Source organism: Daktulosphaira vitifoliae, unplaced genomic scaffold, assembly GCF_025091365.1.
Source record: "Daktulosphaira vitifoliae isolate Bord-2020 unplaced genomic scaffold, ASM2509136v1 Scaffold_2, whole genome shotgun sequence".
Classification (NCBI taxonomy): domain Eukaryota; kingdom Metazoa; phylum Arthropoda; class Insecta; order Hemiptera; family Phylloxeridae; genus Daktulosphaira; species Daktulosphaira vitifoliae.
In genome coordinates this window covers 4,380,067-4,398,028 of record NW_026099573.1, presented here as the reverse complement: position 1 = coordinate 4,398,028, position 17,962 = coordinate 4,380,067, and the positions used below count along the sequence as shown (strand labels likewise).

General features: G+C 32.9%; 2 protein-coding genes across 2 annotated transcripts; both read left to right on the top strand.

Annotated features, from left to right (window-relative positions):
- Window positions 1–5,578: 5,578 nt before the first annotated feature.
- Window positions 5,579–7,432, top strand: LOC126897425 (zinc finger BED domain-containing protein 5-like). Its single transcript, XM_050670988.1, has one exon. The coding sequence runs from the start codon at window positions 5,579–5,581 to the stop codon at window positions 7,430–7,432; it is 1,854 nt and encodes a 617-aa protein (XP_050526945.1).
- An 8,023-nt stretch (window positions 7,433–15,455) lies between these two features.
- On the top strand, window positions 15,456–17,090 carry LOC126897424 (uncharacterized protein K02A2.6-like). The gene is made up of 4 exons (XM_050670985.1): window positions 15,456–15,885; window positions 15,945–16,133; window positions 16,185–16,340; window positions 16,393–17,090. Exons 1-4 carry the CDS (start codon window positions 15,456–15,458, stop codon window positions 17,088–17,090), a joined length of 1,473 nt encoding a protein of 490 aa, XP_050526942.1.
- The last annotated feature ends 872 nt before the right edge of the window (window positions 17,091–17,962 follow it).

Here is a 17,962-nt window from a genome sequence, read left to right as displayed (position 1 = left end):
AATGATATGATTATGATTATTGTTTATCTCGAAGCAATTGCCTCAGTCCTACAATAATAGAAGCGAAATCGTACCCAAAGAAAACTTTCAGTTCCTCTTCACGCACAGCCTTTCGCCGGAAAAAGTGAATATTAATAATATTTAAACTGTTATACTAATTCCAAAATACTGCATTTAATCAACTACTAAAATATAGTTGCTGTATCTTAACCAAGGCAACGTCCCATACGTTGACCTTTGGACTCAGATAACCATGTCTACTAATAATAAACCTCCAGATGTACGCGCCGTGCCGCCTATAAAAATAATCAAGAATAAAGTCGTCAGTAATATAAACACAGATAACAACTCACAGTCACAATCAGCAGCTAATAAACGTTCTCTACCTACTTCACCGGTGACCCCCACTTACACCGCTAACTCCATCGCTTCTACTGCTACCAAGAAATCAAGATTCTTTGTCTCTCCAAACCGCTACTCTGTACTTGCCGATAATGAGACCTACTCCGCCAACTCTAACGATAACAATCCAGTTGAAGTCGACATGCAAAGTCAGGGGTCCGTGCACTCTACCACGCATACACAAAAGAAACTAGATCTGCCGCCACCGATATTCGTTAAAGGCGTAAAAGATTTTTTCGAACTATCCAAAGAACTAGTTGCTATCACTGGACCAGACAGTTTCAGCTGTAAGTCAACGTCTTCGCATCTTAAACTCCAGCTTGACACTCCTGATAACTATCGTAAAATAATCCACTTTCTGAAAGACAATGATGCAGAGTACCACACGTATCAACTAAAATCTGATAAAGCTTACAGAGTAGTGTTAAGAAATCTCCATCCATCGACTCCCGTTTCCGAAATCTCAGCAGCAATTGAAGAAATTGGTCATTCTGTCAGACAAGTCACCAATATTATTCATCATCAAACCAAAATCCCATTACCACTGTTCTTTGTAGACCTTGAGATCGATGAGAACAATAGTGATATATTTGATGTCACATCCATACTTCACACAAAAATAAAAGTCGAAGAGCCACACAAACAACGACAGATTCCCCAATGTTTAAATTGCCAATCTTATGGTCATACTAAAAGCTATTGCAGCTATAGTCCACGCTGCGTTAAGTGTGGCGGAAATCATCTCTCCACGAACTGTTCCAAGTCACGCGAAACTCCTGCCACCTGCGCACTGTGCAATGCCAACCATCCAGCAAACTATAAAGGCTGTACTGTCTATAAAGAACTCCAGCAACGACGTCGCCATCCCGTGAGCTCCAATCATGCCCGTCTACAGCATCCACAACAGCCTCAACATCCTCCAGTTGACCAGTCCAACTACCAGCCAGCCAATCAAGAAACTTCTCACACCACTAATAAACCTAGTACTCGATCATACGCTAATGTAACAGGTAACGGCACCACTCAAAATAATACTGATAATTCTTCAACCAATGTTGATCTCATGCTTACCAAATTCCTAGATGAACTTAAATCAATAGTTAACCCCTTAATAAACCTCCTGACCACTGTCATCACCAAACTTATTGAATCCAAAAATGATAAATAATTCATACACCTCTAATTCCCTCCTAATCCTACTTTGGAATGCCAATGGACTTAAAAACCATAGAAATGAACTCCTTATCACTCTCCAGGAAAAAAGAATAGATGTAGTACTTATCTCTGAAACTCACTTTACCAATTTATCCTATGTTAACTTTCCTGGCTACCACTCATACCGTGCAAATCATCCAGACAACTCTGCCCACGCTGGTGCAGCTATATTTATTAGAGCTTCACTCGCTTATACTCCATTACCTAACTTCCATACAAATCACATTCAATCGTGTGCAGTTTCCTTATTGCTCAACAATGTACCTATTACCATAGCAGCGGCATACTGCCCTCCTAAACACAAAATCTCACCGGATCAATTTACTGAATTCCTAGCCACTTTAAATAATAATTATATAGTTGGCGGTGACCTCAATGCTAAACATATTCAATGGGGCTGCCGTGCCTCCAACCCTAGAGGTAACTCTCTCCTTCAAACTGCCTACCACTCTAACATTTCAATTCTCGCTCCACCTAATTACACCTATTGGCCCACATCTCGTCATAAAATGCCTGATATTCTAGATATCTTTGTCGCCAAAATTCCAAATAGCCTACACACACAAACTCAAAATTTGTTAGACCCATGTTCAGACCACTCACCTGTCTTGCTTTCAGTAGATTGCCAACCTCCCGATAAACTCAATTCATCGATGCTATCTCAATATCGAACAGATTGGGAAAAATTTGGTCACACCTTATCTGAGAAAACTGATCTAAAACTTTGTCTAAAAAAATCATCCGACATTGATGATGCTGTTAACCTACTCACAAAAAACATTCAATCGGCCGTCTGGGAATCAGCAATCCAACCTCCTCCAAGAAAGACTGAATTTAATCTTCCTATACACATTAGGAACCTCATATCACTGAAACGTCGTGCACGAGCAATCTGGCAACACTCCAGATACCCATCTGATAAGCGTCACTATAACGCCCTTGCACTAAAACTTAAACGCCTCCTTGCTAGTCATAAATCTGAAGCTTATGCAAACTACGTATCTTCACTTTCACATAATGATGGTTCACTTTGGAAGGCCTCTAGAAAACTTTTACGTATTCAAAATCCACCCCCTACTCTACGTAACGACGATGGTACCTGGGCGGTCTCTGACCAAGATAAATCAAACATATTTATGAAACATCTAGAAAATACCTTCCAACCGCATTATAACATTTTATCACCCAGCAAAATCCAAGAAGTTGAAAGCTTTATCAACTCTCCACTGCAGATGTCCCCTCCTCCTAGAGCCTTCTCCCCTGGTGAAGTTTACTTTAATATTAAAAAGCTCCCAGGAAAAAAATCCCCCGGATTTGATCTAATAACTGCAGAAGTAATCAAAAATTTACCTAAAAAATCTATCTTATTCCTAACACAAATCTACAATGCAATGCTCAGATTATCTTATTTCCCTATTCTCTGGAAATACTCTACTATAATTCTCATATTAAAACCCAAAAAGCCCCCGGACTCCCCGACTTCTTATAGACCAATCAGTCTTCTCCCAATACTTTCAAAGTTATTCGAGAAACTCCTACTAAAACGTATCATACCCATTGTCGACACTGCAAATATTTTACCTAACCCTCAATTTGGCTTCCGCAACAGCCACTCCACCGTTCATCAAGTGCACAGATTGGTAGACAAAATATCCTATGCCTTGGAAGAAAAACTCTATTGCACTGGTGCGTTTCTGGACGTCTCTCAGGCCTTCGACCGCGTATGGCATGCTGGTCTTTTATATAAACTTAAGACTCTTCTCCCTAGTCACTACTATTTAATCCTTAAATCCTATTTAGAAGACCGTCACTTCTCAGTGCGAGTAGGTTCCACCTTTTCTGCTCCTACTTTAATCAATGCAGGCGTACCTCAAGGTGCGGTCACAGCTCCCCTCCTATTTAACATATATATATCTGATCAACCTTCTTCCCTCCATACGCTTGTCGGTGACTTTGCCGACGATAAAGCTATCTTAGCCTCTAGCCCTGATCCTCATTTAGCCTCTAGCTATATTCAGGACCACCTTCACCTTCTCCAAGCCTGGTACAAGGAATGGGGAGTTAAAATGAATGAATCCAAATCGATCCATTGTACTTTTACACTTCGGCAAGGAGTGTGCCCGACCCTCCTCCTTAACAACCAACCCCTCCCCACTGCCCAAAATGTACGCTACCTTGGAGTCAACATCGACCGTCGACTTACCTGGTCAGCTCACATTAAAAATAAAACTCGAACGCTGAACGATCGTTTTCGTCTTCTCCGGCCATTCCTAACTTCTAAAAATATCAAACTACCTACTAAATTACTGCTATATAAACTACTACTCAGGCCCATCTGGTCCTACGGTTTGCAACTCTGGGGCTCAGCCAAAGTATCAAATACAAACCGTATACAAAGGTTCCAATCCAAAGTCCTTCGCGTCATCTCCAAAGCTCCCTTCTATATTTCAAATGATACCCTTCATTCCGACTTCAATTTACCCACCGTCACTAAACTAGCCAAACTCCACTACAAACGATTCAATAACAAGTTAACACATCATTCCAATCCCCTTATTGTCCAACTATCATCTACAACTATTCCAGGAAATCCCCACAAAAGATTAAAAAGACAGTGGTGTCGTGACCTACTTTTATAATTTAAAAAAAAAAAAAAATGTATATATATCAATCCAACTTATTATCACTATTATTAATATTATGTTAGGACTAATACCTTAAATTTAAATTAATATTCATGTTGAAGTACCTCCAATGGGAGGTCTCTTCACTCAGTCTCTTCTGTCTGTTTTTTTTTTCTTTTTATGTTATCACTTAAGCTTATTGTTCAATATTGTAACAGATAGCGTAATAATTAAAATTTTGTTAAAAAAAAAAAAAAAAAATTATTTTTTTTTATCAACGAGAATAAAACCTAGCTCTAGGATCTAAATTCAATAATTAAATCACGCTAAATGCAAAAAGAGCACATGTCCAAGTTTTAAAATTTTTCAGGAAACACAAAAAAATTAATATATTTGAAAAAAAATTGAATTACAAATTGTATGTTTTGAATAATATAGTTTAAGACATGGTATTCATGTTCCTACAATCACTTTAAGAAATATAATTAAACTGTAGTTATCTAAAGGACTTTAAGGTCGTGGATATGTACCGTTTATGCTTCAAGTTGCCATTTATATTTTGAAAATAACCGTTTTCTTATAAATAAATAGCTATAATATGCATGAAAATTAAAATAACATGATTAAATAATATACAGTAGATTATATACTAATATTGAATCACAAATATTTTATATCTTTTAAATAACAAGAAATTTAATTATTTTATTTTATTTTATTAATTCAACGGGCTGAGCCCTTTTTACATGGATATGTACAATTAATACAATAATTAAGTTTATAATACATTCAATACACAATTACATAATATCGTACAAAGTAACAATTTTTTAGAAGTTAACCATTTTAAATTAAGTGTTGAACAACGAACTAGAGAAATGTATGTCCTTATTGGCGCTAGACATTAAACGCCTCAATGGCTCATTAACTAAATAATTTTTGGTAGCATACGGCAGTGGTTCCCAAACTGTGCGCCGCGATGTCTTTTCAGGGGCGCCGCGTCGTCGTAGAAATTTACCTGGTCTAAAAATAAATTTTAACTCGATAACGGCGGCGAGGGTAATGCGACAAAACCGATTACTATAATATCGGTAGAGAAAAATAATTTTTATGTCTCCGACTTCACAAAATTGATAAACTGTTTATCGTTATCGGTTCTGTCGCATTATAACCACCACCATTAATGAGTTTAAATTTATTTTTAGACCATAGTCATGACTTTATGAGACGTTTGATAAAATTTGTTTTCGGATTAGTATGACCGCCAGTCTCGCGTAGTGTGTTGCTCTATCGTGTTCGTCGTTTTTATATAGAAATTTTGTTAATTTTTGTAAATCATGGATCGATTTTTATTGAACAGTCATAATCGTTGTGTAGAGGAGGAAAGTATACCCTCAACCAGTAACAGCCCGACTGTAAAAAAACGAAAATATCGGAAGTATGATGATAGTTACTTGGAATTTGGTTTTACTTCTACAGAAGTGAATGGTGAAGAAAGACCATTATGTGTATTGTGTATGAAAGTTTTAGCACCAGAATGCATGTTGCCAAGTAAATTGAAGCGCCATTTGGAAACGAATCATAAGTATGCGGTTGGAAAATCTCGCGATTACTTTGATAGAAAGAGGAAAGAACTAAAACAGGAAAAAAGTATATTTTTTAATAATGCATCAATACCAAACAATGCATTGATAGCCTCTTATAAAGTTGCTTTTAGAATCGCAAAATGTAAGAAACCTCATACAATTGCAGAAGAGCTTATCCTACCAGCTGCTTTAGATATGGTAAACATTATGATTGGCGAATCGGCTGGGAAATTACTTTCAAAAGTGCCGTTGTCTAATAATACAATTAGTCGCCGAATTCACCATATGGCAGATGATCTCAATGATCAGTTGATAGAAAAACTTAAAGAAAAGGCATTTGGGTTGCAGCTGGATGAGGCTACGGATATTAATAAGGATGCTCATTTGATATGCTACATAAGGTTCATAGATAATGATGACATGGTAGAAGATTTACTCTTTTGTAAAAATATTACAGCTGGTGCCAAGGCTCAGGACTTATTCGAGATTCTTGATAATTTTATGTCTGAAAATAGTGTAGATTGGACTAAGTGTGTTGGTGTCTGTACTGATGGCGCTCGTTCTATGTCTGGCTGCTATGGAGGATTACAGGCGCTTATTCAAAACAAAGCTCCTGATGCACTGTGGACTCATTGTATTATTCATAGAGAAGCACTTGCATCAAAATATCTGAGTCCTGAACTGAACCAAGTCTTAGAATGTGTAGTGAATGTGGTCAATTATATAAAAACTCGTCCACTGAAATCGAGATTTTTCAAAAAACTATGTGAAGATATGGGAGCTGAACACACAAGTTTGCTGTACTATAGCAGTGCACGATGGTTGTCGCGCGGTAATATGATACTACGTACGTTTGAACTACGAGAGGAAATTTATGTATTTATTAAAGAAGAAGGACATAAACATGCCAGTGAATTTTCCAATAAAGAATTTTTAATAAAATTGGCATATTTGTGTGACATTTTTGATAAACTGAATGAACTGAATACCTCTTTGCAAGGAAAAAATATGCACCTTTTGAAGTCAATGGAAAAAATTTCAGCTTTTATTAAAAAACTCAAATTATGGAGAAGAAAAATGAATGAAGGCACGAGTAAGGATTCTTTTTTAACTTTACAGCAGTTTTTGACCTCTAACGGAGTTAAAATCTCTCAAGATATGAAGTCTATTTTTGTAGATCACCTATCACAACTCGTCATTTGGTTTGAAAAATACTTTCAAAATGAAAATATAGATAAATTTTCTTGGATTCAAGATCCATTCAACTCTACTGCTCCATCTGAGTTTACTTCTACCGAAGAAGAGAGTCTTATCGAGTTGTCTTGCGACAATAGTTTGAAGACTAAATTTAGCAGTATAGATTTAACCAAATTTTGGATTTCTATAAAAGATGAATATCCTCTTTTAAGTGATAAGGCTCAACGTATTTTAATTCCGTTTTCGACATCATATTTGTGTGAAGCTGGGTTTTCGGCGGTTGCAGTAATAAAAAGCAAGTATCGAACCAAAATCAATGTTGAAAAAGAAATGAAAGTAGCTGTGTCTTGTTTAATTCCAAGATTTGAAAAAATGTGCAGTGATATGCAAGCACATCCATCACATTAATTTTATACCTATCTATTTCGACCTCTAAATATAAACGTAAATGTAAATCTTCAAAAATAATTAAAATGTGTAAAAAGTATATAACTAAAATTAAATAAATATTCTTGTATTATAATTAAAAAATTGTCTGGTTTTTATTTGTTTTTTTATTCATTTTTTATGATTAGTCATGCTATGTCTTGGGAAGGGCGCCTTGAGAAAAGTTTAGTTCAAAAAGGGCGCCGTGAGCTAAAAAAGTTTGGGAACCGCTGGCATACGGGACAAAAAAGGGAGTATAAGTTCTGGTAGAGCACTGAGGAACCTTAAAATTAATAAGAGAAACCAGTGCAGAGGACTCGACCTTGCCATTAATTATTCCTTCTAAAAATCTGATGCCTGCAGTATACCGCCGTTCAGCTAGGGACTGTAGTCCCAGTTCATTGGCTATTGGAGAATAGTCATGCGGAGTACATGGAATTTTAAGTAAGGCACTGGCAAAATACAAAAATTTGCGTTGAACCCGCTCAATTTGCAATGAACCATTTGCTGTATGGGGATTCCAAACAACACAACCATATTCGAGTATTGGTCTTACTAGAACACAGTATAACGTTTTAATAGATTTTTTTAGCTGATAGTCTTTTGCCAATCTTAGTAAAAAGCCAAGTGATTTAAACGCCTTATAGCAAACATAATTAATATGTTGGTTAGGGTCAAGGTTAAAATTTAATCTTAATCCAAGGTCCATTACAAAATTAGTCTCCCGTTGTATGTTTATTGACTCAAGGTTATAAGAAAACACTAATGAGGATTTTATCCTATGGAACGTGAAAACCCGACACTTTGAGATATTAAGTGTTAATCCTAATGTACTAAACCATTTATAGAAGGAATTCAAATCAGACTGTGACTAATAATAGAAATATGTTATGTTCTATTTTGCCTTGCTTGAGGTGTCTCAGTTTGTAACGAAAATATAAAATTCCAAAATGATTGCAATGCTGGCTCTGGAATATATTTCGCTAGTTGCTTCAAATTTTTCATTTTACTTTCAAAATTGATAAGCTTGAAGTATAAACTAGTATTTTTGGGTACTTTATGAGCATTGCATTGCTTTTTCTCAATTTGAAATCGTATGATATTATTCCGTCAATAAATTCACTTGCCTTAATTATTCCACATTTTTCCGATACACATTCAAAATAATGGTACTTAGAAATTAAAAATTTTTCAATTGTACGACGTTGTTTAAATGTTTTATTACGGCTTAATCATTCTAATGCGTTAATATTTTTAATATAGAATTGTGGAAACCACATTTGACATATCTTCTACATAGTCTTCTAAAATGTATAGACGATCCACTCTGTTCAGTTGTTTTTTTATCAATGCAAAGTCACGATCACACGGCAAAACAAAAGTCCTCTTTGTGGAAAAAACAACTGAACTTTTTTGAATTTTTTAATTTCAATAAAAGCCATAATCATTCTGAGTAATGCGTGGTTTTTGTTTTGCTCAGCACAATTGCTACAAAACAAACGTAATTCCTTAACATCATCATCAACAAAACTATTAATATTGTCGTAACACAGGAAAGAGAATGGTGTAGTGAAAGTGTGAATGTGTAACTGTGTGTACGAAGACGAATATGAGGGGGTGGTGCCTGCTGTCTAGGTATTCACGTGCGTGTTGTCGTACAGCAGTCACCGTGCTCGGCTGACACTCCGGGTTAGCTGTGGGTGTCGAAAGGCTGTTGTTATAGGAAGGGAGAATAAGAGTAACACCTAGGTATGAGGTGCAGACGAAGTGCAAGACACAAATACTCTGAAATGTCGAGGAAAAGAGTATATAGGTTAGAAGAGGAATAAACAAAGACTTTACTTTAAACAGTAAGCCGGACAGCGACAACCGAGTACTGAGACTGATGAATGACACAAGGCACTGGAGTCGACTGACCACGATGGTCAGGTCTATTGGGTTTTTATAATAATTATACTTATTGCCGATTTGGCAATAAATATTATTTGTTAATTCATCAGTCTCAGGCAGCGGATGTGCTGTCTGTATTTTATTAAAATAATTCTCACGATTATGAAAACGTGACACCATCACAATATAGTGAACCAAAAAAGAGCATACATCATTTGGCCTTTTTCTTGCTGTTACCTCATGATAAATATAACAAAATAAATTATTCGTGTTTAAATTATGAATACCAAAAGTATTGACAGATAACTGACGATAATAATATACTTCCTGCACCGGTATTTTAGGTAAGTCAACTATAGCCATAAAATCAAAGCAAAAACCTAACACTTTTTTATTCTGTTGATAAATCTCTATTGTTTTTTTTAATATTATTATAATTTTATAGCAAAATTTTTGCTTCTATTTTTATGAACTAGTAATTCCGCAGCAGCAACTTTTTTTGTAACATCATTTAAATCTTTACTCATTATTTTTGTATTTAATTCTTCGCATTTTGAACAAGCATCTTTGACTGGAGCACCAGAGCTTAATGAAAAATTATTCTTAAAATACTCCTTATAATATTGATATTTAATTTTACCTCCTAATTCTGGATACTTGTCTATAAACATTGTGTGCATAGTTTTAAAATTTAATTTATGGTCTAAATATTTTTTCAATCGTGTTGTGTAATGAGAATCTTTAGTTGGAAAACTTTGTATACCATTATGTTTTGTATGTTCATGTATTTTTGTACTATGTATTATATTTTTGTATTATGTATGTTCATGTATTTTTAGACAATACTCATATAGCATAGCATTAGCACTAATATTTTTGCCTCTCATATCAACTGGGGTAATATTATTTTCTAGCAAATCGACTAGCCGTCTAATCTTTTTATTAGAAATATTATAAACGTTAATGAAAGCCTTCTTACATACTTGAATATGCCGTCTATCTACTATTAAAAAATACTGAACACTTGGATTTATTTTTTATTTTTCTTCTTCTGTTTCTATTCGTTTTCGTTTTCTAGTAATTTCTTTTATTTCTATTGTTCGTTGAAGATGAAGGTCTTGTTCATTTCTAGAATGCAGCTCATAAAATATTTTCATTATATCTTCAAGTTTTTCTTGTTGAATGTCTTTGAGACATTTTTTTGAACAACTGTTAATCGAAAATATTAATGTAAAAATATAAAAGCTACTAGTTATTAATAGCGAACAAAACCAACTAAATATGATAAAATTACCATTGTTTACGGTTTAATGAAGGATCATTTTTTGCAGCAACTATTTTTCCAATCCAGTTTGTATGTTTCTTCCTATTGATTTTTGCTTGCTTAATAATATTTCTTTTATATTTATCATTGTTAGAAACACCTTTTTTTCTTTTGAGAGGACTAATACACACGACGTCTGAACTCATATTTTAAAGCTTTACACGTTATGATCGTTTGTACACGGCTACAACGTTTCAACTAGTACAATATTTATTCACTGATAATCATTTTATTTTATAAGTAGTTATAGCAAAGTTTTCACCATCACAATCTTTGCTTATAAAAAATTGTACTAAATTAAATTTATAAATAAAACAATATTACATGTCACACAATAAAGTGATTTCACGAAGTTTAGTTCCGATAGTATTACTAAAGTATAATTTTGATGCAAATAGATCACATGTCCAGGACATGTGCCTTTTCTGCAATTAACGAAATTTTAAATTATTTTTAACGAGGATCTATTTAATAGGACATGTGCCTCGTCTGCTCAAAATCATGTATTTATCAACATTAAATTCGATTATGCAATTAAGTGATTTTTGTAAAATATTGGACATGTGCCCTTTCTGCATTTAGCGATTATAATTATTACAATACGTGATCATTTTTTTTTATAAAATATAAAAACATGTTTTGAATCAATCATTTTCCTTTATAAAGCCTTATTGGTAATTGTTATTTAATGAGAAATTATTTAATAATTTATGAAGTGTAAAAAAAAAATTATATTTATAGTGAATGATATACATAATTTCAATTAATTATAATTAATTTCAATAATAATTATTATTGGCTTTATTCAATCAATTTTGAGTTTCATTTATGTACAGTCTTGTAATTTATTAGTAAATAAAATATAGATAGGTTATTGTGACTTTTTAATCAAATTTCCGGTTGAAGCTGTGGATATTTTTCATTATAAGAAAGCAAAATATGGTCAATTATCTAATACGAAAAATTAAGAAAGATTTAAAAGAAGTCAAACTAGAAACTTTCATAATAATCCTATTATTATTGATTGTTTGAGCACACCCTTAAGAAATCGTTTGTTGAAAATTTAATCGTTAGTTAGTACTATTGTAGCTACTCAGGTATCGTGTGGTTATACTGCAGCGCTATTAGTTCAGATAGTATTAAGTTTTTTAGCTTCGATGCGAAGCTGAGAAGGTATTGGTTTTACTAAGATGTGTTTTTTTTTTTTGTCTGTTATCACTTTTTCTCAGCTCTCACCGAACCGATTTCTTTCAATGATACGTCAAAAGATCACAAATCGTATCTAGTCAAAGACATTACCTTCAAAAATTGAAAAAAATTCCCTCGTTCCCCGTAAATGGGGGAAACCTCCAAAAAAATTACAAATTTAAAAATCGTTAATTTTCGAAATTTTTTCAATTTTTTTTACTTAAAATTACTATAACTTTTTTAAAAATAACCAAATCAATATAATTTTTTTTTATATAGATGCATGGTATCATTATCTTTCTTTTGGTATATTTTTTTTGTAAATTTACCTGCCCATAGGGGGGGATTTAAAATGACAACTTTTTGACAAAAAATTAATTTTTTTAACTTAAATTTTGAAAGTGTTCCGGAAAGTCTGACACTTTTATATATATATCTCAAATTAAAGCTAATGTAATATACTTTATCCTGAAAAAAAAAAAATTTTGTCCTTTTTTGTCTTCACGGTGAAAATAGCTACGGAATGCTATTATTGTGTGAAAATTCTTGATTTTATTTTTTACATTTTTAACTTTATAATGCTTTAACTTATTGAAAAGTGTATGGATCAACATAATTTTTTTATGAGAAATAATATTTATATCCCTTTTTTATTCGACATACTTTATCTTAATCAGGATATTAATAAGGAACTAGCAGATCATGTAGCTTTTGGAATAATCCATCAATTTTTTTTAAATTAAACATTATCTAAAGATTTGCATCGAAGCGTTTTTTTTGATAGTGATTTTAATCACTGTCAGATATCATTATACTTGATCCAACTATGCCACGTCACTAATGTGCCGCGACCCCACTGTGCTGGGTTTTTTTGACCCCTACTCTAAAGGCTAGCCGGGTTGTCCCCAACGGATCGCCGGGTCAAACGCCGGACGTTTTGTCGGAAATTAGCCATCATCGGAACTAGTCGTTGCTAATTTTCGTCTGTAGCGTTTTTTTTTTTTTTTATTGTTGTGTGCGCTATAACTATTTTATATTATATTTTTTTGCCGTGAGTGACCGATATTTATTTATTATGTAATTTTTTGGTGTATTGGCGTCGGCTAAACCTGCCTCCATATTCGTTAGACCTTCGGGGCTGGTATTGTATCTTTATTATTTTATAATGTTTTGAGCCAGAATTTTTTTTTTATTAGTGCGCCGTGCCATAAGCACGTGTGGCGAATTTTTTTTTATTATTAAAATTTTTTTTTAGGTGCCCCTATTTTTTATTTAGGTCCCGCAACATGACAGGCATGTTACAAGACCACCTATCATGTTATATCCATATTTTTTTTATAGGTTTTATATTATATTTTATGGGTGATATGTATTATTGGTACAATGTGGTGACGTAGTGCATTTTATTCCGGGGTGTCTCAACGTCTTGCAAGCTAAGCCCAACTGCCTAAAACCAGTCACATACTTGGGGCGTATACCCACCGTGCTTAGCGGTAATGCCGCGATTAATAGCCGGTTGGTACCCGAAGACGTTCATGGTATTCTCTAATAATATAAGTGTAGATGTAACTAGTATTTTTTTTATTAATATCTGTTTTTTTTCTCTCTTTCTTTGTCCCCTTTAATTTTTAGACGAGGCTTTTTGACCATTCGGTTTTTTGCCTCGTAGTAACTTAATTTTTTTTGTTTTTTTTTTTTTACTTAATAAAATCCCCTTAATTTAACTTAACCATCATATTTTTTTTTTTTTTGCGTGTTCCATCTTCAATGGACTCGTGTATTTTTTTCCTTTCAAAAAACATCTCCCCTTAGTTTATAAAGTACGGGCAACGGCCTTGTATAAGGTCATCCCTCATTAATATGGTTATGTCACAACTGTCACGAGGTTTTGGTGTACATCTACTATCAACGAATCAACGGACATCAACTTTAATATTTCGTAATTTTATATTTTTGTTTAATTGTTTTACTATTGAGCGAGACCTCAATAGATTGGCGACCCTTTTCTTGTAATTTTTCAATGCGCCATGAAAGTTACAAATTTTTCGTTGCGGCCAATTAATTTGATTTTTTTTTATATTTGTAACCTTTCAATATATATATATATATATATATATATATGTGTATATAACACATGTAAAGAAAAATAGCGTATATTTTATTATTAGTGTAACGGTGTATTAATTTAGTACCGTCGCCGTCAACCGCTAAAAAGAAGCTATGCAGGCAAAACATTACATAATTAATATATTACATCAAAATATAGGACTATGTGTATCGCATATTTAATTATAGACATATCTAGAACAGTTATAGTTATATCTTAACATAGTTATACTTAGAAAAATCTATTTAAATTGAGTCATTATTATTTTACAATTATTCCTTTAATTGATTTTTGTTATTTTCATTGACTAATTAGCTTATAAAATACTTAAAGTAAGTAGGTACTGACCCAATAATAAAACGAAGTAAAGACACAATTATCCAACTTTTCAATTTTACAGCCACTATAGGAATAAAAATTAAACAAATTGAAGTAACAGTCATACAAATTGTCATTATTTCTTTTTCGTATCCTCTATTGGCATATACTCCTCCTGGAAATACAGTAACTAACATACCACTGAAGTAAGATGCCATTGCAATAGCTTGTTCTTCTAACGTCCAATTTTGTCTTTCTTCTTTTGTCGTAGAATTTATTCCAACATTAATTACTGCATTTGGACAATGATCAGAGTAAGATGCAGCAACTAGTGGTGTTGTCATCATAACCATCATCGAATATGTAAAATGCAAACGAACAGCTATCATGAATGCGTAAGCCATAAACAACATAACCAACCAACCAATCATTGAGTATATCTATAACGTAGACAAAAAAATCTATTTGCTGTGATTCATATATACAGTTATTTTGATGTCTGAGACTCAAATATACCATTCATAATGGAATAAATACCATAAAATAGTTTTACCATATAAAAAAAATTTACCAATCATAAGTCTCTTACATCTCCCTCTCTGTCGTGATGTGTGGCAACACTGTATCATTGTTTATCAATGTTCATGTTAAAGGTTAAATAAATTTCGTTAAATAAAATATAAGTATGAAAATCATGTGACCTGCGTGTACTTATTTTCTAAATAACAACAATAATTTATAACATGGCGCAGTCGAAAGGATTGTTCTTTTATTATTTGTGTTAATTATAAATAAAGAAAAAACAAAAGTGACCATGGAAGGGCTCAAACCACCGTCAGAACTTAATATTCGTGAGGCACAAATCGAATGGCCGAGATGGAAAAAAAGTTTTAATGTGTTCAGCATTGCAGCGGGCATATATAAGAAAAAACATATTGAACAAATAAATATATTTCTACACATAATAGGCGAAGAAGCCAGGGACGTGTATGAGACATTGGTGAGCGGACAGGAACTTGAAAGTGTGGAAGAAATTATAAAATTATTCGATGAATATTACGAACCTAAAATAAATGAATGTGTCGAAGCATTTCAATTTAATAGCAGGAACCAAAGAACAGATGAAAGTTTCGAAGAGTATCTTGCGGCTTTGAGAAAGCAACTGTATTTTTGGAAACATGAAAGACCGACTAATAAGAGATCGTGTTGTTGCTGGTGTTTATGACAAAAAACTTCAAGAAAAACTATTAAATGAAGCAAATGTAACATTGGATAAGGTAATTGATGTGGCAAGAAAGTTTAATGCGGCAATGAAACAATCTAATGTAATGAACACGACAGAAGAAGAAAATGCAATACTTAGAATTAAAAAATCAAGTAAAAATTACAGAAGTTCATTTGTAAAGAACATAGAAAATTGCAAAAGATGTAGCAAGACACATGAGATCAATAAATGTCCGGCATATCAAAAGAAGTGTATCAAATGTGATAAGTTTAATCACTTTGCAAAAATGTGCAAAGGAAGAAACGCAAAGCAAAGTGATAAACATAAGAAACAAGTCAAATTTAGTCATATTAAGTCAGTGGGAACTAACAAAGAAGACAGTTGTAGTAGTGATGAACTATGCTTAGGGTCACTAATTAAAATCAACCGGAAAAAAATCAAGGTTCAACAACTCAATGGGAGGAAGATTTGGTAATCAAAGGAAAGAAACTGAAATTCAAGTTGGACACTGGAGCAGAGGCAAATGTAATACCGTTAAGAAGTCTAAAACTAGCTGGTCTTACTCCATTATCAGTAAAGAAATGCAAAGAAAAATTAATCAATTATTCAAGTACAAATATTGCTACTTTTGGTAAAGTTAATTTAGATTGTATAACTAATAAGAGTAAATTATAAAACTTAGAATTTTTTATTGTGGATAGTGATTCACCTATTTTGGGTTTAGAGTCTTGTATTAAATTAAAACTAATAAATAGAATACAAGAGTGTAATAGGATATGTCAGAAAGACCTATTAAAAGAAATTGAACAAAGATTCAATCATTTATTTGAGGGAATAGGTAATTTTAAGGAAAATTTTAAGTTAGTAATGAAAGAATGCTATTCCAGTAGTACATGCTCCTAGAAAAGTTGCTTTTCCTTTGTTAGATCAATTAAAGAAAGAATTATGTAAGTTAGAGAATATGAATATTATAAAGAAAGTTAACACACCTACAGATTGGGTAAACTCAACAATAGTAATGAAAAAAACTAATAATGAGTTGAGAATATATTTAGATCCACAGGATCTAAATAAAAATTTAAAAAGGGAATATTTTCCACTCCCAACTTGTGATGAAATAATAAGTAAAGTGAGTGGAGCCAAAGTGTTCAGTAAGTTAGACGCCAAAAAAGGGTTTTATCAAATTTCTTTAGATGAGGAAAGTGCGAAATTAACAACTTTTAATTCACCATTTGGTAGGTATTGTTTTTGTAAACTATCTTTTGGTTTGAACATTGCTCCAGAGGTATTCTATAAATATTTTTCTCAATTGTTAGATGGAATAGAAGGAGTACAGGTGTATATGGATGACATAATAGTATCAGGTAGAAATGATGAGGAACATAAAAAGAGACTATTAGAAGTGTTATACAGATTAGAAAAGAACAATGTAAAATTAAATAAAAACAAGTGTGAATGGGCAGTGAATAAGTTAATTTTTGGTGGTCATGAATTTTCAAGTGATGGTATAAAACCAGATCCAAGTAAAGTAAAAGCAATTAAAAATATGCCTGCACCAAAGTGTAAAAAGGATGTAGAAATATTTTAGGTATGTACAACTATGTGTCTAAATTTATTCATCATGCTTCAAATAAAACAAAACCTCTTAGAGATTTGATTAAAAAACAAACAGATTTTCAGTGGAGTGTTAATGAGGATAGAGTGTTGGAGGATCTCAAGAAAAGTTTATGTGAAGTACCAGTATTACAATACTTCAATCCAAATGAAGATATAGTATTAGCTGTGGATGCGTCGCATAGTGGTGTTGGAGGTGTGTTGCTACAAAACAATTTACAGGTAGCATATGCGTCAAAAGCATTAACAGAAACTCAAATGAGATGGGCGCAGACAGAAAAAGAGACTTATGCAATATTTTGGGTATGTGAGAGATTTCATCAATATATTTATGGTAAAAAAATAATAGTGGAAAGTGATCATAAACCGTTAGAAGCTATATTTAAAAAACCATTGGTTTTTTAATATACTTTTAATATAATTTTCTATACTCCGTATAGAATTCAGAGAATGAGGATAAGACTACAGTTATATGTGTTTGATATTAAATATAAAAAAGGTTCATTAATGTTTATAGCGGATACACTATCTAGAGCTTATATAGAGGAGGATAATAATAAAGGTGCATTAAAAATTAGTAGTATAGAGGTGCAAAACACTTTAAAGAACTTTCCAATGTCTAAAAGTAAACTGGAGGAGTATAGAAGAGAAACAGAAAAGGACGAGGTCTTTATTAGAATAAAAAACTGGATTAGATCCGGATGGTCTAGTTATGATAAGCTAGAGGACAGATATAAAGACTTTTGGCAACATAAAGATTCTTTTACTATAATTAAAGATATAATTGTAAAGGACAATAGAATAGTAGTACCAACTTCACTACAAAAAGAAGTGTTAGATATAATA

Bases quoted from the DNA above. Each gene is read 5' to 3' on its own strand.
- LOC126897425 (XM_050670988.1), top strand. From the start codon at position 5,579: ATGGATCGATTTTTATTGAACAGTCATAATCGTTGTGTAGAGGAGGAA.
- LOC126897424 (XM_050670985.1), top strand. From the start codon at position 15,456: ATGAAAGACCGACTAATAAGAGATCGTGTTGTTGCTGGTGTTTATGAC. The intron at 15,886-15,944 runs GTAGTAGTGATG...AAAAAAATCAAG, and splicing joins AACTAACAAAGAAGACAGTT to GTTCAACAACTCAATGGGAG. The intron at 16,341-16,392 runs GTAATTTTAAGG...CTATTCCAGTAG, and splicing joins TCATTTATTTGAGGGAATAG to TACATGCTCCTAGAAAAGTT.